The 19468-nt window shown below is 50.2% G+C and overlaps 1 protein-coding gene across 6 annotated transcripts in view; it reads right to left on the bottom strand.

Moving 5' to 3' along the window:
• CACNA1B (calcium voltage-gated channel subunit alpha1 B) overlaps positions 1 to 19468 on the bottom strand; it is a 164065-nt gene that overhangs the window by 12111 nt on the left and 132486 nt on the right. For all 6 annotated transcript variants that reach the window (XR_013994522.1, XM_081067367.1, XM_081067364.1 and 3 more), the window contains 4 exons: positions 18410 to 18554; positions 8554 to 8681; positions 5395 to 5491; positions 2939 to 3047 (listed from right to left, as the gene is read on the bottom strand). Coding sequence is in view for 5 of the 6 variants with exons in the window: in XM_081067367.1 (XP_080923493.1) it covers positions 2939 to 3047; positions 5395 to 5491; positions 8554 to 8681; positions 18410 to 18554 (479 nt within the window). In the remaining variant the exon portion in view is untranslated. The remainder of the gene's footprint in view (positions 1 to 2938; positions 3048 to 5394; positions 5492 to 8553; positions 8682 to 18409; positions 18555 to 19468) is intronic.

Genomic DNA, 19468 nt, shown 5'->3' with positions numbered 1-19468 from the left:
TTCTCCGTTCGGGAGGACAGAAACTCAAAATCATGGTGTCGGCAGGGCCAGGCTCCCTCCACTGAGGGAGGATGAAGAAACCTTCCTTGTTTCTTCTTAGCTTCTGGTGGTTCTCAAAAATGTTTGGCACTACTTGGCTTGTAGCAGCCTCAGTCTGATTAATTTTTTTATTAGACTTCTTGGAATTTTCTGCATTGATAGTCAAATTGTGAACAGAGGCAGTTTTACTTGTTCCTTTCCAATTGGTACACCTCTTATTTATTTTTCTTGACTTATTACAATGACTAGGATCTCAAGTATGATGTTGACCAAGAATGGTGACAGCAGATATCCTTCTCATTTTTGATCTTCGGAGGAAAGGAGTCAGTCTTTCTTTGTTAAGTACGTCATAAGCTGTAGGTTTTTCAGATATCCTTTAGCAGATTGAGAAAGTTTCCTTTAATTGCTACTTTATGTAGAATTTTAAAAATCATGAATGGATGCTGAATTTTGTTAATGCACTTTCTGCATCTATTAAGATGACCATGCAGATTTTTTTCAATATATTAAATTGTATTGATTGATGTTTAAACTTGAACCAACTTTGCACTCCTGATGTACACACCACTTTTGTCATCATGTATTATTTTACATAACATGTATGGCTAGATTCAGTTTGCTAAAATTGTATTGAAGATTTTTGTATCTACATTCATGATGAATGTTGGTCTGTAATTTTCTTTTCTTGTTATGTTTTTGTCTAGTTTGGGTATCAGAGCAATGCTGGTCTTGTAAAATTAAGTTGAGAAATATACCGTTTTCTATTTTCTGGAATAGTTTGTATAGAAAACACTTCCTTAAGTGTTTGGCAGACTTCATTAATGGAATTGAGCCTGGGATTTTCTTTGTTGGAAGGTTTTTAACCATGAATATAACTTCTTTAATATGTAAAGTAATACTCAGGTTATTTTTCTTTTCAGGTGATCTATTCTTAAATGGGCTTAACAGTTTGTATCAAGAAATTTTTGCATTTCATTTAATTTGTTGAAGTTTTTGACATAAAGCTGTTCATAAAATTTCCCTGATTTCCATTTAATGTCAGCAGGACATTTCCATAATGTCATGATGTTTACTCTTTCATTCTAATGTTGGTTATTTTTATCTTCTTTTTGTCTTGATTAGTCTAGCTAGAGGAATTTTATTAGTTTGATTTTTTTTCACTTTATTGGGGGAATACTGGGGAACAGTGTGTTTCTTCAGGGCCCAGCAGCTCCAAGTCGTTGTTCTTTAATCTAGTTGTGGAGGGCGTAGCTCACAGTGGCCCATGTGGAGATCGAACCGGCAACCTTGTTGCTGACAGCTCACGCTCTAACCAACTGAGCCATCCGGCCACCCCTCTGGCAGCTCAGCAGCAGCTCGCCGTCTTCAATCTAGCTGTAGAAGGCACAGCTCACTGGCCTATATGGCAATCAAACGGCAACCCTGCTGCCCAGAACTCGCACTCTAGCCAACTGAGCCATCTGGCCACCCCTTGGTTTGATTTTTAATTTATCATTCTGGCTGTTGTCTTGAAGGGAGACTAAAAGGGCAAGAGCAGAAGCAGACCAGTGAGAAGCTACAGCAACAGGCTTGTCAAAGGTTTAACAGAGAGCAGCTCGCACCAGGAGTCGGCAGTGGGCGAGGGTAGAAAACTGATCACATTCTGGATGTGTTTTGAAGGTAGAGTCAGAAGTTATGATTACAGATCAGATATGGATCAAAAATGGGGTAAGAAAAAAAAGGGCGAGAAGAATGACTCCATCAGTTTTGTCTTGAGTGACTGGAAGAACAGTTTGTATTGACAGGGGAGGGGAAACTATGGGACTCTCTAGAGCTCAAGGGGCCAGTGAGCTCTGGAGAGCTCGTGGGGCCTCCAAGTGCAGATGGCAAGTAACCTGTGGGACATATTTGTCCGGAGGCCTGGACTAAAAATACAAAATTGGATTCACAGTATTTAAAGCCATGGGAGTAGGTGAGACTGGGAGATGAGAGAGGCCCGAATAGGAGAAAGAAAAGGGTTCCACACAGAAGGGAATGAGAACTGAGAAAAGGCTGCAGATGGGTCTGTGAGAACACGGAGGTCACTGGGGAGCTGAACCAGGCAGTCTTGGGGAAGCGCTGTGGTGACAGCCCAGAGCAACAATACAAACCCCTCTGCCCAGGAGCTGGCTGTGCTGAAGGAGACAAGAAAGATAGGATGTTGAATGAAGGGGAAGAGAAGAATTTTTTAAAGATGGGACAAATCATTGCATGTTTGTGTATTGATACAGACAATTCAGTAGAAATAGAGAAATGATGGGTCAAGAAATCAGATGGGTAATGAAATCAAGTGGGGAGAGGCCTCAGCTCACCCACCACCCAGCTGGCTGAGCTCAGGACATGGATGTGGGAAGGAGGGTGATGTGGGGGGCGGGGCAGGTCCCCTCTGTGAAGGGGACACTGTCAACACTGGAGGATGAGGGTAGGGGACATGTGAGGGTCACTGTCTGCCTGATGGAGCACAGGCTACGTGGTCCTGTCGGTCAGCCCAGGAGAGGGCCTGGGTGAACACGGGTCTCACAATGGGTGGTGGTGGTGAGGGTGCACAAGGCACTCAGACTTCAATCCAGAGGGTGCTGGTTCATGAGCTGGGTCAGGCTGTGTTCCAGCTCCAACATTCGCTAGCTCTGGGTAACCCAGACAAGGCTTTTCACGTCCTGCAACTCAGTTTCCTTATATAAAAAAGGGAGCCTTACAGAGCTAACCTTTTGGACGGTTATTAGGGAACAAAGTCAGTGCCCAACACAGGCACCATGGGCAGCTGTCCTCAGTGCCCTCCAGACAGACCCCCTCACCCCCATCCCCACACACCTGCTTGGGGATGGCTCTCAAGGGCTGGTGACCTTGGTGTCACCATGGTCGCCAAGGCGGCCTTGCTCACCTGGAGCCAGCTTGATGTCCAGTGCAGTCCGGATGAGGGCCATCAGTGTGGATGTGAAGTGGACAGTCATGTCCTCATTGGAGATGGGCATGTTCATGCGAACCAGACGCTGGGGACAAGGGACAGGTCAGGGACAGAGCACTGCCCCTCCGCCCCCACCAGGAACACAGTGCTGGAGGCTGGGCTGTCTTCCTGGGCTGGTCCCTGCAGGTGCCGGGACAGGAGAAATCTGCAAACACTCACCCCCACCCCTAGCCCCCCACACACGTGAGCTGAGGGTTCTTCTGGCTGCAGAAAAGCAGAAGCCAGGGTACAGACAGGCAGGTAGCAGGCGGGCAGCCTGAGTCCCTCCCAAAGGTCAGGCACCTCCTCAGCCAGAGGCCCCCTGCCCACGGCTGAGGAGGGATGCAGCCGCCAAGCCTGGGACAGCCCCTTGACAGCAGGGAGGGAACACCCCTGTCCCCACAGCCCGCCCAGCCTCCCCTCCTCCACCGTGTCCCGGAGCTCTGGACAAGGGCTAGGGAGCTAGGAGCGCAGCTTCTGCCCCTCACCAACTGGAAGAAACATGCCCCTCAGCCCGGAAGCCTTGGAGACCAGCTCCAGATGGAAAGACCCAGAAGAAGGGACTGGGCAGGGCCTTGGGCTCAGCCTGCAGCCTGGGGCTGGCAGGGGCGGCTGGGGCTGTCCGCAGGAACGCGAGTTCTCCAGAGCAGCTGCAGCAGGGCCTGCAGCTCTGCTCCAGTTCCCTCCCCATCACGTGAAAAGTGCCCTTTCCTCTCTGCAGCTTCCAGGACAGCACAGCTGTGTCTGTTAGTGCACTCGTCTGGGCACAGCCAGCAGCTGCCCACAGCCTGAGGCTGAGGCCCAGGAGGAAGGGGTCTCAGGTGAGTCCGCTGTGCCCTGAGCACAGAGCGGCACCTCGTCCCCTTCCACAGAACGGGAGCTGGAGATGGGGCGCAGGGTCCCTCCCTGGGGCCTGCCTGCTCTCTCCCAAGCCTGCCGTCTGTCACAGGACAGCTCCTCTGCCCCTTCTCTGGGGAGGCCTTCTCTGTCCCCAGCCTTTCCCCCAGCTTCCTAGCCCCCCATTTACTCCTCAGCCTGCTGGTGGGTGGGTGGCTAGAAACGGGAATCCAGACTCTGTGCCCTGAATGCTGGCAAAGCCCCGCTTAGCACATTCAAACCTGGTCCCAGGACCTCACCAGGAAAGATGGCTTCCCAGTATGGATGGCAGTGGGGGAAGGAAGGGATTCCTCTCCAGAGGAGCTGGGGAGCCGGGAGGTGAGGACGAGCAAAGCAGGTGGCTTCCAAAAGAGGGGGGCTCCGTGCAGGGCACCTTCACCGGAGGGCCTACAGTCTGAGGGAGCAGCGGAGGTGCGAGGCCAGGACAGGCTGGAGTCTGCCGGGGGCCTGGACCCTCTGGCCACAGCGTCTGCATAACCTGGACCCTCCACAGCTGGTCAAGCCCACCCACTGCAACCACCCTGAGGTCGCCCCTGGCGTTTTCCTGCCCAGAGCCTTGGAGCTGGCGTGCACAGCTGGGGGTGGGCTCCAAAGGTATCAGTGCGCACAGAGCTTTCCTTCTTGGGGACAAAGCTACAGGCTTAAATGCAGGGGCTGCAGGCAGGCACAGCTCATGCCAGGCAGGGGAGAGCTGAGAAGACACCAGAGGCTGCTGGTGTGGCTTGGGGGAGCCACTCAGCTCCCAAAAGGTATGCAGCCAGGAGACAGACACAAGTGCGGAACCAGAGCAGAGAGAGCGCGCAGAGAGAGACCCAGGGACGAAGACTCTGGCGGGAACATCACTCAGAGAGAGAGAGGCAGCAGGAAGGCTCCAGACACATGCTGGCTGTTTGCAGGGACACTGGGGCTGTGGGAGCCGGTGGGGCTGGGGCCCTGGGACCTGCTTGCCCATCAGGAGGGAGGGCTGGTGGTGTTCCTCACTGTACCCCCGTCCTTGCAGCTCAGCTCCCTGTACTACTCAGCAGTATGGGCAGGAGTCACAGGCCCACCTGGGCCCCAGAGGCTGTGTCACCTGCCGCGACCTCTAAAACCCCAGGAAGGACAGCAGGACACCTCTCCCTGGCACTCTTCCCTCGTCAATGCCACAGGGCCTCCTTTCCGCCGTGGGGCCTACCAGGCCGACTGCAGAACCAGAGCCCAAGGGCTGGGGACAAAGCAGCTGAATGTGGCACTGAGCCCAGAACATAACGGCCTCTGTCAGAAATGCTGGTTGGTGGCCCACTTTCCAGGAAAGGGGAGGGAAGGGGAGAAGGCAGCTGGCAGGCTCTGAGTTCCTGAGTGTACAGCCATGGGTGTACACTGTCCCTCAGTCTGGGAAGGAAGGGGAGATGGCTGGGGCTGAGAAAAGAAAGAGACAGGGAGACAGCAGAGTGGCAGACACAGACAACAAGCCCGGCCAGCACAGCCGGCTTTCCGTGCAGGGTCTGGGTCTCTACCTTGTATGCCACTCGCGCAGGGCACTTCTTCCCCAGCCCCAGGGGTGGGGACATGTGTTTCAGCATCTCGAACATGTCACTGTAACTGATGCGCCCACTGGAGACCCGGCCCGGAGACGCAGAGGCAGAGGGGTCCGCAGGAGGCCGGGAGGAAACAGACAAGAGAACAACCCAGTTAGAGGCCTCGGCCTCACAGTAAACGCCCAGTGTGGGGGGCCGGGGGGGGGGAGGATGAGGGGTCTCTGTGCTCCGCTTGACCCACAGCTTCGGCCTCCGAGCACTGCAGCCCCACGTGGGGCAGGACAGTGGTGGGCAGTGGAGGGCTGAGCAGTGGCTGCATGAGGTGGCTCTGTGGGTGTCCACTTCTGATTTCACACCTTTAGAAACCACAGAACACGGCAAGTCAGAAAAGAGCCCTTTCACCGTGCCAGGAGAGCTGGTAGACAGAGCTGCGTGACCGACAAGGCCTGCGAACCACGGCTGAAACCGCGGCCCCCTGAACACCCACTTTGCTTCCAAGTCAGCCTAGAGGCTAAAAAGGTGGAGAGAAATGTAAGACAAGCAAGGAAACGAGAGCCAGAGCCATGTGCTTCTGCAGGGAGCCCCGAGGCTCCGGAGACCAGCTCACAGGACAAGTCTTGCTGCAAGCCCAGGGACTCTGGCCACACAGGGACCCTGGCCGCTGCTGGGGCCAGGGCTGGGCCGGAAGTTGGGGGGACTGTGGGTGGGGGAGGCACCAATCCACGTCCAGGGCTCCAGGTTCAGGAAAGTGTCTGGGGGCCGATGACTGGATCTTCCCAAGGTGGACAGGCCACCAGGCCTGAAGCCTCCCTGCCCCCATGGGACACCTGCCTATGGGACCTGCTTAGGGTCCCAGAGACACAGTCAGCTTCAGGCTGCCCAGGACAAAGAGGGCATAGCCTCTTCCCGGCAGGCGGGTCCACCCCAGCCCCTGGCCCCCACACAGGGCTCCCAGCCATGGCTGTGGGGTCAGTTGGGAGGGGAAGAAGGAGGGCCTGTCTTTGGAGCAGAACCACCCGGATTGTTGGGCAATTCCAACCCACGGGGAAGCTGCTCCCTGCCGAGATATGCCCACTTCCCTCCTCTGGTCCCTCGGCCTCCAGGCTCTCTGAACATCAGCCTGAGAGCTCACAGCCCAGCCAGGACGCTTCGTGTGAGGCTCTGTCCCCAGTTAGCCGGGGACAGCGTGTCCGGGGCGGGGCGGGGCGGGTCGGGCGGAGAGGTGAGGGCAGTGGTCTGGGACCAGGCAGGCAGTGTGCGCTGTGCGCGCCTCGGATAGGGAAGGGCATGGCCCGAGGCTTTAGGCCGCGACAACGGCAGTTCTCCACTCGGACAACAGGTGGCGCAGCCCCGCGCATCCTCACCCCGGGCGGCCACCACCAAACCGCAGGGTCACCACCCCGGGCCCGGCGCATCCCGCGCCCACACAGACCGCACCGGGCGCTGTGCACCGCAGCTCCCCGCTGGGGGTTCTGGGCTTGGCGCACTGGGGACGCAGGGCCACCCCTAGTTCCCGGGGCAGCACAGGCAGCAGACACTCCGTGCGGACACGGCCAGAGGCCACAGCTGCCAGCCTGGCCCGGGCCCTCCCACACGCACGGGCTCTCCCGACTGTCCCCAGCGCCCTGAGCACTGCCCTCCCCTGCACTCTGGGCCTGGCCGCAGGGACGCTCCTCTCCTGCACCACGTCCCCTCACCCAGTCAGCTCCAAATTGGGTGGCATTGACTTCTGGGGGGGGAAGGGAAGAAGAGGAAGACCGCTCTGGTCTCACCCACAGTGTGTTGCTGGACCCAAGGGACCTACCCAGAAGCGAGGGAAGCAGGGGGAGGGGGGGCCTCAACAGTGGGCCTGCCCCCATCCACAGCCTGGCCCTTGGCTCATCTCTCTTCTGCCAACAACCCCTCAGATGCCAGCAGCCTGATTCCAGAGCTGTCCCCACTGTCTATCAGAGAATGTCAACGCTACTTGTTTAACCCAGATTCCAAGGTCTAACGCGTCCTATCCTAGCCGTCCTCTCAGCCCCCTTGCAACACTTTGTCCAGGCAAAGCCAGCCTCCCCTTCACTACCACCGCCGCCCTTCTCTGCAGCCCATCCATCCTGCCCCCTTGGCTCTGGCTCAGTGCCACCTCCTGACAGACTCACGCACACCCTGCCTCACCCTCTGGCTCGTCTTTCCTCCCAGGACCCAGGTGGGCTGAGCATGTGGAGACCACAGCCCTGGTCCATAGCACACACAGGAGCTCAGAACACTGGCCGCACACATGGATGAACGTAAAGATGACCAAGACTCCGCTCACAGTAGGCGTCACAGGGATTCACCCCTCCAGCCCACACGTCACCAGTCTGTGGAAACTGTCTGAGCCCCCTCCGTGCACAGTCGTAAAGCCGGTCTGGCCTGAGCCCACTTCCTGTGTGTCCTGATTCTGTCCCACCCTTGGCTGACCGGGCACACCCTGGGTCTGCAGCTCACAGAGACGGGGGTGCCACCCCCTCTTGCAGGCCTGCACTGACCGGCCTTTGCCTGTTAGTCCAAGTCCCCTCCTTAACAGTCTGTTTCCTGTAACACAATCGCCAATGGAAAAAATGTGTCTGGGACGGCAGCCTGGGTGTAGACCAGTCGGGATGCTGCTTCCAGAACGAGTCTCAATCCTGCCTGAGAAGGACCAGAGGCCTGGGTGTGGTCAGCCCGCCCTCCAATACAACTGTCGTTGTTGACCAGAGAACCTGTGAAGGCTCCTGAGCCTGTGAACTCCAGCACGAGCTCTGGCCATGGCAGTGAAGGTGTGCTGACCTGTCAGGGTAGTGACAGGGCTCTCTGAGGCCATGGAAATGGTCACGTGAGAAGACTGTGAGAACTCAGAGTCCCACCCGAGGCCCAGTACATTCCTGAGGGCCAGAATGAGGGTCTCAGAGGAGGGTTTTCAGCCTGGGGAGCTGCAGCCACGCGCACGGAGACTGAGGAGCCAGCCACTAGAAGGGAGAGCCAGCACCACCCCACGTAGGCACGGGGAGCCCTGGGCCCAGCCATACCTGAAGGGGACACTCACTTGAAACATGGCCGGAGCCCCCAAACCCTGCTCTGAGATCCACGGCTTTGGACCAGCCCCAAGGTCCCCGGAGCAGGAGGACCACTCACCACGCAGCCGGGTCATACTCGGCCCAGACGCGGATGAACTCGTCCAGGTGGTGGGGCCCCAGGATGGAAGAGTCCCGCGTGAGGTACTCAAAATTGTCCATGATGACGGCCACAAAGAGGTTCAGCATCTGCAGGACAGGACGGAAGAGGGGTGACACAGAGAGCCCCCGGCCTGCTGGCCGAAGCCTGTGTGCGTGAGCAGGGGACAGACAGAGGTCAGCCGCCTGTGTGCTGTTCCCAGTCCTGACCCTGAGCCGACTCGCAATCCTCAGAGGCCTCCGCTCAAATTCCACCGTCCCAGCATCTATGCCCATCCTGCCACCCAGGTTCAGACACCCGCTCTGCGGCCCTGTCCTCGTCTCCTCTCGGCGATGACTGTGGAGTTAAGTTTGCGCACAGGTTCTCCTCCTTTGTACTTGGTGGGAATGTCACTCGGCACACGCTCAGCCATTTGGAGCGCACGGCTCAGCGACATTCAGCGTATTCACCATGGTGTGCGACGCCCGCTCCCCAGTTCCCAAATGTGTGATGGCCCAGAACCCCTCCTCCCACTCCCTGGAAACCACCAACCTCCTTTCTGCCTATACATTTGTCTATTTGAGATATTCTATATAGAAGGAATCACACAATATATGACCTTTTGTGTCTGGCTTCTTTCGTTGAGCGTGATGTTTTCGAGGTTCACCGTATCGATGTGTGTTTCAGAATTTCATTGCTTTTTATGGCTGAATGCTATTCCCTGTGGTACAGACCACAATCTGACGACATGTGGGTTGCTTCCATGTCTCGGCTGTTACGGTTAATGCTGCTGTGAACACTCGTGTACAAGTTTCTGTGTGGACATGTCTTTTCATTTCTCTTGAGTGGAATTGCTGGGTCACATGGTAATGCTTACTTTTTTGGGAACTTCTAAACTGTTTTTCACAGAAGCTGCTCTGTTTTCATTCCCATCAGCAACATACAAGAGTTCCTATTTCTCCACGTCCTTGCCAACACTATTTTCCGTTTTTTAAGTTATTATTCCAGTCTTTCTAGTAGGTGTACAGTAGTATCTCATTGTGATTTTTAGTTGCATTTCCACAATGATCTGAGATGTTGAGTGTCTTCATATACTTGTTGGCTATTTGTGTATCTTCTTTGGAAAAATGTCTACTCTGAATCTTTGCCCATTCTTAAATGGTTGTCTCTTTGTTGTTGAGCTATAAGGGCTCTTTATGTATTTTGGATAGTAAGCTCTTATAAAATATTGACTTGTAAATATTCTCTCTCATTCCTTAGATTGTATTTTTACATTATTGATAATGTCCTTTGATGCACAAAAGTTTTTAATTTTCAGATGTCAAGTTTATCTGTCTTTTATTTTTATTGCCCATGATTTTCGTATAAAAATTGAGTCCTTTGCCAAGTCTGAGGCCTTGAAGATTTTCCATCTCTATTTTCTTCTAAGAGTTTTATAGGTTAAGGTCTTATATTTAGGTCTTTAATTGATTTTGAGTCATTTTTTATATGGAATGTGGTAAGGGTCCAGCCTCACCTTTTTTTACACATGGAAATCCAGTTTTCTCCTCACCATTTGTTGAAGAAAGTATTCTTTCCACGTTGGGTGGTCTTGGCATCCTTGTCAGACCTCACTGGACCACAGATAGGGTTTATTCTGACCCCCAGTCCTATTCCACTGGCCTGTGTATCTGTCCTACGCCAGCACTGCCCCCTGCACCCAGCGTTACTGAGGTGTGACTCAAAAGTACAATGGTAAGCAACTGAAAGTGGGCGTTATTGTGCTTCTGCACACACATGCTGTGAAAGGGTCCCAGCCACCAAGGGAATTATCACATCCATCACCTCACGTTTGTCGGTTTTCGGTAGCACATCCAAATTCTGGCTTCTCAGCAAATGTCAATGATGTATCACTGTGTTATCAGCTACAGCCCCTGCTGCACATCAGATCCCCGGATGCGACTAATCTCAGAGCTGAAAGTCTGTCCCCTTCAGTCTTTCTCTATTTCCCCACCCCTGGTTCCTGGAAACAACTTTGTTACTCTGTTTATGAGTTTGACTTGTTTTTAGATTCCACATATGGGTAACACCACGTAGTATTTGTTTTTCTCTGTCTGACTTATCTAACTTAGTGTAATGTCCGTGAGGTCCATTCACATTGTCCCAAATGGCAGGATTTTTATCTTTCTCATGGCTAAATAACGTTCCACTGTGCAATGTGTGTGCACATGTGCATACGTACACACACACACACACCACATCTTTATCCAGTGGTGGACACACAGGCTGTGTCCATGTCCTGACTATTGTAGATAATGGGCAGTGAACATAGGGGCGCAGATATCTCATAAATATACTGTTTTCATTTTCTTTGGATAAACACCAAGAAGTAGGATTATTAGGTCATATGGATGTTCTATTCTTAAGTTTTTGAGGAACCTCTGTACTATTTGCCATGGTAGCTGCACCAATTTGCAAGCCCTCCAACAGCACACAAGAGTTCCCTCTCTCCGCGTCCTCACCAGCACTTAGCTCTTAGCTTTTGATGACAGTCATTCTGACAGGTGTCAGGTGGTAGCTCATTGTGGTTTTGATTTGCCTTTCCTTGATGATGTGATGTTCAGCACCTTCTCTTTTACCTGTTGGCCATCTGGGTGTCCTCTCTAGAAAAATGTCTATTCAGCCACATTGTTCTGATTACAGTAGCTTTATAGAAAACTTGAAATTGGGAAATGTCCTCTAACTTTGATTTTCTTTTTCAAGATTGTGTTGGCTATTTGTTACTCCTTGAAATTCCATATGAATTTGAGGATAGGCTTTTCCATTTCTGCGAAAAGGGCCATTGGAATTATAATAGGGATGGCGCTGAATCTGCAGACCACTCTGGGGGAATGCTGACACCTTAACAACATGAGCCCTCCAGGTCCTGGACGTGGACCCATTTAGGCAGGATTTTCTTTCATTTCTTTCAGCAACACTTTGTAGTTCTCAGCAAACAAGTCTTTCACCTCCATGGGTATTTCTTTATTCCTAGGTATTTTATTATTTTGGATGCGAATGGAAATGGAATGATGTCTTAATTTGCTTTTCACATTGCTCATTGCTGACGTATGGAAACCCACTGATTTTAGTGTGATTTTGCACCCTGAAGCTTTGCTGAGCTCATTTATTAGCTGTAGTAGAGTTTATGGTGTGTGTGTGTGTGTGTGTGTGTGTGTGTGTTCTTTGGGATTTTCTATATATGAAAGAATGTCATCTACAAATAGAACTAGTTTTACTTCTTCCTTTCAAACCTGGCTGCCTTTTATTTCTTTTCTTGCCTAATTGCTCTGGTGGCACTCCCATCACAATGTTGAACAGAAGTCATGAAACTGGGTATCCTCACCTTATTCTTCATCTCGGGGAACTGCTTTTAGTCTTTTGCTGGAATATGATGTCAGATGCGGGTTTTTCACAAAAGCCCATTATCCTGTTAAGGAAGTTCCCTTTTATTCCTAGCTTAAGTGTCTTTATCATGAAAGGGTGATGCTTTTTCTGCATCTATTAAGATGATGGTCATGTGGGTTTTTCCTCGTTAATGGGGTGTTCTTACATTCATTGATTTTCATATGTTGAGCCATGAATTCCTGCGATGAACCCATTTGGTCATGGTGGATAATCCTTTTAACGTGTTGTTGAAATTAGTATTTTGTTCAGGATTGGTCTGTAGTTTCCCTCTGGCATTTTCTTCTGCCTTTAGGATCAGGGTAATGCTGGCATGAGAGAATGTGTTAGGAAGTGTTACCTTCTCTTCTATTTCTTTGGAAGAGTTTGAGTAGGATTTATGTTAATTCTTTTTTAAATACCATTTTATATTGTAGTAAAAATACATTACAAACTTATTACTTTAACCATCACTTTTCAGTGTATGTCAATGGCACTAAGTACATTCTTCACCCTGCTGTGCAGCCATCACCATCACCCATCTACAGAACCTTGGCACCTTCCCAAACTGAAACTCCATACTCATTCAACACTAACACCCATCTCCTCCACCCCCGTCCCTTGCAAACACCATTCTACTTTCCGTCTATATGACTTTGACTATTCTAGGTACCTCATATCAGAGGAATCAGACAGTATTTTTCCTTTTACAACTGGCTTCTGTCACTTAGCAAAATGCCTTCAAGGTTCATTCATAGGGTAGCATGTGTCAGAATTGCCTTCCTTTTTAAGGTTGAACAATGTTCCCTCATATGTTCATATCCATTCATCTATTGGTGGGCACTTTGGTTGTTTTTACCTTTTGGCTGTTGTGAATAATGCTACTATGCACATGTGTGTACAAATATTTATTTCAGTCCCTGCTTTCAAGTTTTTTGGAATATACCCTGCAGTGAGATTGATGGAACACACCGTAATTCTATTTTTACTTTTTTGAGAAACTGCCATACTGTTTTTCCCAAGTGGCTGCACCATTTTACATTCCCACCAGCAGTGTACCAGGGTTCCTCTCCAACACTTACTTTGTGTTTTGTTTTGTTTTTGTCTTTTCTAATAGCAATCATAATGAATATGAAGTATTATCTCATTGGGGTTTTAATTTGCATGTCCCTAATGATTGGTGAGGTTGAGTATCTTCTCATGTGCTTATTGGCCATTTTTACATTATCTTTGGAGAAACGTCTACTTAAGAACTTTGCCCATTTTTGTATGGTTGTTTGTCTTTCTGTTGTTGAGTTGTAAGAGTTATCTATATATTTTGAATATTAGCCTCTTATATATACGATTTGCAAATATTTTATCACATTCCTTGGTTTGACTTTTCACTTAGTTGATAGTGTTCTTTGATGTACAAAAAGTTTTAATTTTGAGTAGTCCAATTTATCTACTTTTTTCTTTTGCTGCTCATGATTATGGTGTTAAATCTAAGAGTCCTTTGTCAAATATAACATCAGTAAGATTTGCCCCCTATGTTTTCTTCTAAGATTTGCATAGTTATAGGTATTATATTTAGATGTTTGATGGAGTTTGAATTGATTTTTGTATATGGTGTAAGGTATGGGTCCTACTTCATTCTTTTGCATGTGGATATCCAGTTCTCCCACCACCATTTGTTGAAAAGTTTGTCTTTTCCTCATTAAATGGCCTTGGAAGGTTTGTCTTTTGACCATCTATATGAGCGTTTATTTCTGGGATCTCTATTTTATGTCATCATTCTATATGTTTGTCTATATGCCACTATTACGTTGCTTTTAGTACTGAATTTTTGAAGTAAATTTTGAAATCAAACTTTGTTCTTTTTCTTTTTCTTTGGCTACTCGTGGATCCTTGAGGATGGATAGAGTTTCTTATTTCTGTAACAAAAATTAAAACCATAGTTTTCGATAAGGACTACATTTAAAGTGTTGACATTTTAACAATATTACATCTTCCAAATCATGGAGAGGGATGTCTTTCCATTTAATTAGGTCTTCTTTCATTACTTTCAGGAATGTTTTGTAGTGTTCCGTGTCCAAATCTTTCACTTCCTTGGTTAAGTTTATTCCTAAGTATTTTATTCTTTTTGATGTCATTATAAACAGAACTGTTTTCTTACTCTTCTTTTCAGATTGTTCATTGTTAATGTACAGAACATAACTGATTTTTGCATGTTGATTTTGTATTCTGTACCTTTGCTTAGTTTATTTATCAGTTCAAATTTTTTTGTGGTTTTTTTTTTGGAATATTTAGGATTTTCTACATGATCATGTCTGCAAAAAGAGATGATTACACTTCTTCCCTTCTAAATTGGATGCCTTTTATTTTTTTTTCTTGACTAAGTGATTTGGCTGGGACATACAGCACTACATCGAATATAAGTGGCAAAAGCAGGCAACCCTACCCTGTTCCTTATCTTAGAAGAAAACCTTTGAGGTTTTCATCATTGAGTATGATGTTAGCTAGGTTTTCCATATATGGCCTTTATTATGTTGACATAGTTTCCTTCGATTCCTACTTTATTGAGTGCTTTTATCAAGAAAGGGGGTTGCTTTTTCTACATCAATTGAGATGACAATGTATTTCCCCCTTTCTTTCTGTTAATGTAGAGTATCACACTGATCTTCATATATTAAACTATCCTTGCATTCCAGGAATAAATCCCACTTGGTCACGGTATATAATTCTTTTAATATGCTATCAAATTTGGTTTGCAAGCATTTTATTAAGGATTTTTGCATCAATATTTTTGTAGTAGTGTCTGTCTGGTTTTGGCGTCCAGGTAATGCTGACCTCATAGAATGAGTTTGGAAGTGTTCCCTCCTCTCCAATTTTTTGGAAGAGTTTGAGGAAGATTGGTGCTATTTCTTCTTTAAATGTTTGATAGAATCCACCAGTGATGCCACCTGGTTCTGGACTTTCTTTTTGGGGGAATGTTTTGTTGTTTTTTTAAAAGATTTTATTGGGGAAGGGGAACAGGACTTTATTGGGGAACAGTGTACTTCCAGGACTTTTTTTCCCCAAAATCAAATTGTTATCCTTTCAGTCTTAGTTGTGGAAGGCGTAGCTCAGCTCCAGGTCCAGTTGCCATTGTTAGTTGCAGGGGTCGCAGCCCACCATCCCTTGTGGGACTCGAGGAGTTGAACTGGCAACCTTGTGGTTGAGAGCCCACTGGCCCATGTGGGAATCGAACCGGCAGCCTTCAGAGTTAGAAGCACAGAGCTCCAACTGCCTGAGCCACCCGGCCGGCCCTGGTGGAATATTTTTGTTAGTGATTCAAACTCCTTACTTGTTATAGGTCTATTTGGATTTTCTGTTTCTTCTTGAGACAGTAATCTATATCACTCTAGAATTTGTCCATTTCAACAGCTTGGGTTCTAAGCACAGGCTGGCCAAAGTATTTTACATCTCTAAGCATCCATTTCTTCATTGTGATACTAAGAATATCAATATCAGGAGTATCACAAAGACTGAAGAACTTAAAGCATCCTTGAGACTATGCACACAATCTAATTCAGTAATTGTAAGCACGTTGTCACCAACCTCATTTTCCATTGTTCTGTCAATGCCCCTACACCAATCAAGATGACTGAATCACCACCTACCCTAGTCCTGCCGCCCATCCCCAAAGCCACAGTTCCACTTTTCCCACTGTCACTTCTCTGCCAGACCAAACCAGACCCGTGCTTCAAAACACGAGTTACCCAACCGATCGAAACTAGACAGGCAGGGGCCAGGAGGGCTGTGCTTGCAGCCCTAACCCTTCTCTGCTTCGAGGGAAAGGCACCAACGTCAGCCAGGAGCTGTGGGGGAGTCGGTGGGAAAAAGATACCGAGGACAGAGGCCGCCAAACACCCACTTCTGCGGAGAAGAGTGACAGCTAACTCCAGGGGATTCCTCACGTCATCCTGAACATGTATGGGGAATGTTGGCCCCATGGGTGGTGAGTCATAAAGAATTTGGCTTTCAGTGGAACCTCATCTCTGTAGCCAGGCGCGTGGTGAGGCCAGGCTGGTATGCTCGCCTATGGACCCGTGGGGGGCTGCTCCGCAGCATCACGTCTCTGAACTGCAGATACCGATGCGCCCACCACAGACAAGACCGTGACTCTCCAGAAAGTCTGCTCTCCCCGCTGCCCACAAGGGATCTTCTGAGGGATCCGGGGAAGACCCCAACATGCACATCCTCTCCTTGGTTTCTGGAAACTAGTGAAACACTAGTTTCATAGATTTTTCTGTATTCCTTTATCACATGCAAGCTCACCTGTGTCAAACGCACAACTTTCCCAACCAGCCCAACCTCCTACTGCCCCCTTAGAAATTCACTGTCCATCATCAGCAGAAACCCTTCCATCTCCATCCTGAATAGTCTCCATTCTTCTTGCTCTCACTGTAACAAGGGTTGTGTCCAACCTTTCAAGCCAAAGCACAGCCCTGCTCATTGACACACGTGATGTAGCCACCTTCTCCCCTTCAAGGAAGACCTGGCGCAGGGCTGGCTGTTGGATAACACCCCTACTCTCGTCACCAATCCTGCTGCTGCTGATACCCACAGATATGGTCAGCTGCTGACTGGAGTCTCTGTCCCTTGACCTCTGCACCCCCCACCCCCATCCTCTCAGCAACTTATTCCTGTGACTACAGCTAAGCTTGGCCAGGACTGGTGACCAGCTATGCACATCACCCTTACTGCCTCCGAAGCCTCCACCTCAGTCGCCCTCTCTCTGCACACTTCTCCTATCCATCGGGCTCACTTCCACTAATACCATGTCTCCAAACCTCTGTTCACGTGAGGACCTCCAATCCAACGGCCCTGCCCTCACTCACCTCCCTCTGTCCCCAGCTTGATCCCATATCCAGTACTAAAATCCTTCTTACACAAACCCTCTCTCCTTCCTTAGACTGGTCTTGGAAATCCCAAATCTGGACAATATCCTTCCCTACCCACGATGCCAAGTAGTGGACGTCGCTTGCTGGCTGGTCTTGCTCAGAAGTCCTGATCGTGCAGCTGAAGCGTTTGCTCAGCGCGCCTGCTGTTCAGGGGCTGTCTGCTCCTGCTGCTCTGTGCCTCTCATTAGCGTTTGAACCTGCTGCCATAAGGCTTTGGCTCCACCACACAAAGAACCTGTTCTTAGGAAGGTCACCAATGGACTCTACCTGTCCACTTCTGAGGAACAACTGTCAGTTGTCATCACCTTGCTTCACCTCTGAACAACACGTCACGTGGCTGACTACCTCCCTCTGAGACACTCTCTTCCTGTGGCTTTTGGGGCACTGCCCTCTCCCAGTTCTCTATCTGCTCACTGACAGCTCCATCTCAAATTCTGGGTCCAGTGGTCCTTTCCATCTCCTAAATGCCCCCCAGGGCTGAGTCTTCAGCCTTCTTCTCAAGACACACTCTCCCCAGGCCAGTGCTTCTCGAAGCTGAGCACACACGAATCACAAGGGGAGTTTGTTAACACCCAGATTCCTGGGATCTCTCTCAGAAATCCTCATGCAGTAGGTCTGGGTAGAGGCCCAGGAATCTGCATGTGTGACAAGTGCTCAGGTGATGCTTCAGCCACAGGTGTCTGGCCCAGAGACCTAGAGAATAGCATCTAGCCCTGTCAATGCCCCAAGCACTACAGACGACATTTCCATGTCCAGCCCAAAGGTCTACTCATCACCTCTATTCCCTCCCGCCTGATCCCATGCCTGCAGCTCCCAACCTTCCCGCCTCAGGGGGAGAACCAGTTACTCCAATGCCCGAGCGAACCCAGCACACTGCTGTATCCTCTCTTTCTCTCATGCCCATGTTCAGCTATCAAGCGTGTCAGCTCCACCTTTAAGGTGCAGTGCACTCCACCCAACTCGCTCATTCCCGCCCTTCGCCAGCCACCATCACCTCTACTGTACCCCTGCTCACTCTACAGTTCTCCTGACCAGAGTGAGGTTCCGAAACATCCGGCACATGGTGTCACGCCCCTGACCACAGTCTCCTAGAAGCTTCTACTGACTTGGCATAAAACCCAGACTCCTGGACCCAGACCACCAACCCCCCGACAGAATCCTACTGGTTTACGGAAGCTCCCCCAGGCACACTGGCTGGAGCACTGCCTCTCTGTGTCCCATCACCACAGCAGACGTCACTGTAGCAGCTGGAAACTAAGGGACAAGTGCCCCATGGAAACCTAAAACACTTTCCATGGAAGTCAAGGCAGGGCCCACAGGAGCTCACGACTGAGTGATCCTTTCAGGATTAATAAGATCATCATGTCTGAGGAAACAAGGGCTGTCGACACAGAACCAGCTTGTCGTGTGACATGAATCAAAATCAGGGGTCAGCAAGAAATACATGGGGTTCAAGATAGACTGAGAAAGGGGACATGGACGCCATGATGGGTACGGTGACCCGGACTTACCAGAAAGGAGCAAAGGAAAATGAAGGAGACGAAGTAAAAGTAGGCAAAGTCGCTTCCACACTCTGTGGCGTTGGCGTGCTCGTCACAGGCCTGGTGGCTGAGACACGACAGCATGATCTCGTGCCAGGCTTCCCCAGTGGCACTCCTGAGAAAAAGGGTGCAGCCATGAGGCCCACGAGGGCGGCCCGACTCTGGCCAGCACACGCAGGAGAGTGGCGTCAAGGAGGACCCCTCTTGTGGGTTGCTCCCACGGAGAAGCCGCAATGCGTAAGGTCTGGGTAACGCATGGCTGCTCAGGCGTTAGATTTCCAAATCGATCACCTTGGAAGCACCATTACTGTAACAGTCCACTCACCGGGAGTGTCAGCACCATGGCGAGCGTCCGAGGACACGTGGCACCTCAGAGCCAATACATGGGATCCTGTCCTCCTCCCACCAATGGTCACTCCATCCTTCCAGCAGCTCAGCCTCAAACTGCTGCTGTCTTCCTTGCCCCTCTCGCTCGTCACACCCTGTGTATCAGCTCATCCACCTCCTCAGGGGGCCCACAGGAGGCACTTCCTGCTCTCTCTGCCCTCCCAGCAGCCCGGCAGGTCCACTAAATACAGTTCAGACCTTGTCACTGCTCCTCTCAGTGCCCCCTCACTCCCTGCAAAAGACAAAATTCACAGGACGGCCCACAGCCCACGACCTGCCGCAAGCTCTTTCCCTGACCTCAGTGCGGCCATGGCCCTGCCCTGCTCACTCCATTCCAGCCACAGCCTTAGCAGCTACGCTCCGGGACCCCCTTCCGGTCCTCTCTGCACCTGGACAGAAGCTGGGCCCACTCCCCCCATAATGGCTGGGGGTAAGGGGCTTCCTGGGGTGGGGTGGCCGGTTCAGCCCGTGCCAGGCCCAGCTGATGAGGCGGCTCGCAGGCGACAAAGGTCAGGGAGGAAGAAGGGTCTTTGAGGCCAAGGCTTAAAACCAAGGCTGACGTCACAGGCCTGCCTCAAACCTACCGTGACACAAGGCAGAACATTACTACGTGAAGAAACAGAACTAAGGTCGCAGCTGAAG

Source organism: Rhinolophus hipposideros, assembly GCF_964194185.1.
Source record: "Rhinolophus hipposideros genome assembly, chromosome: 11".
In the NCBI taxonomy this organism is placed as follows: Eukaryota; Metazoa; Chordata; class Mammalia; order Chiroptera; family Rhinolophidae; genus Rhinolophus; species Rhinolophus hipposideros.
Note: the sequence above shows the minus strand (reverse complement) of the source record. Positions and strands in the feature narration are given on the sequence as shown.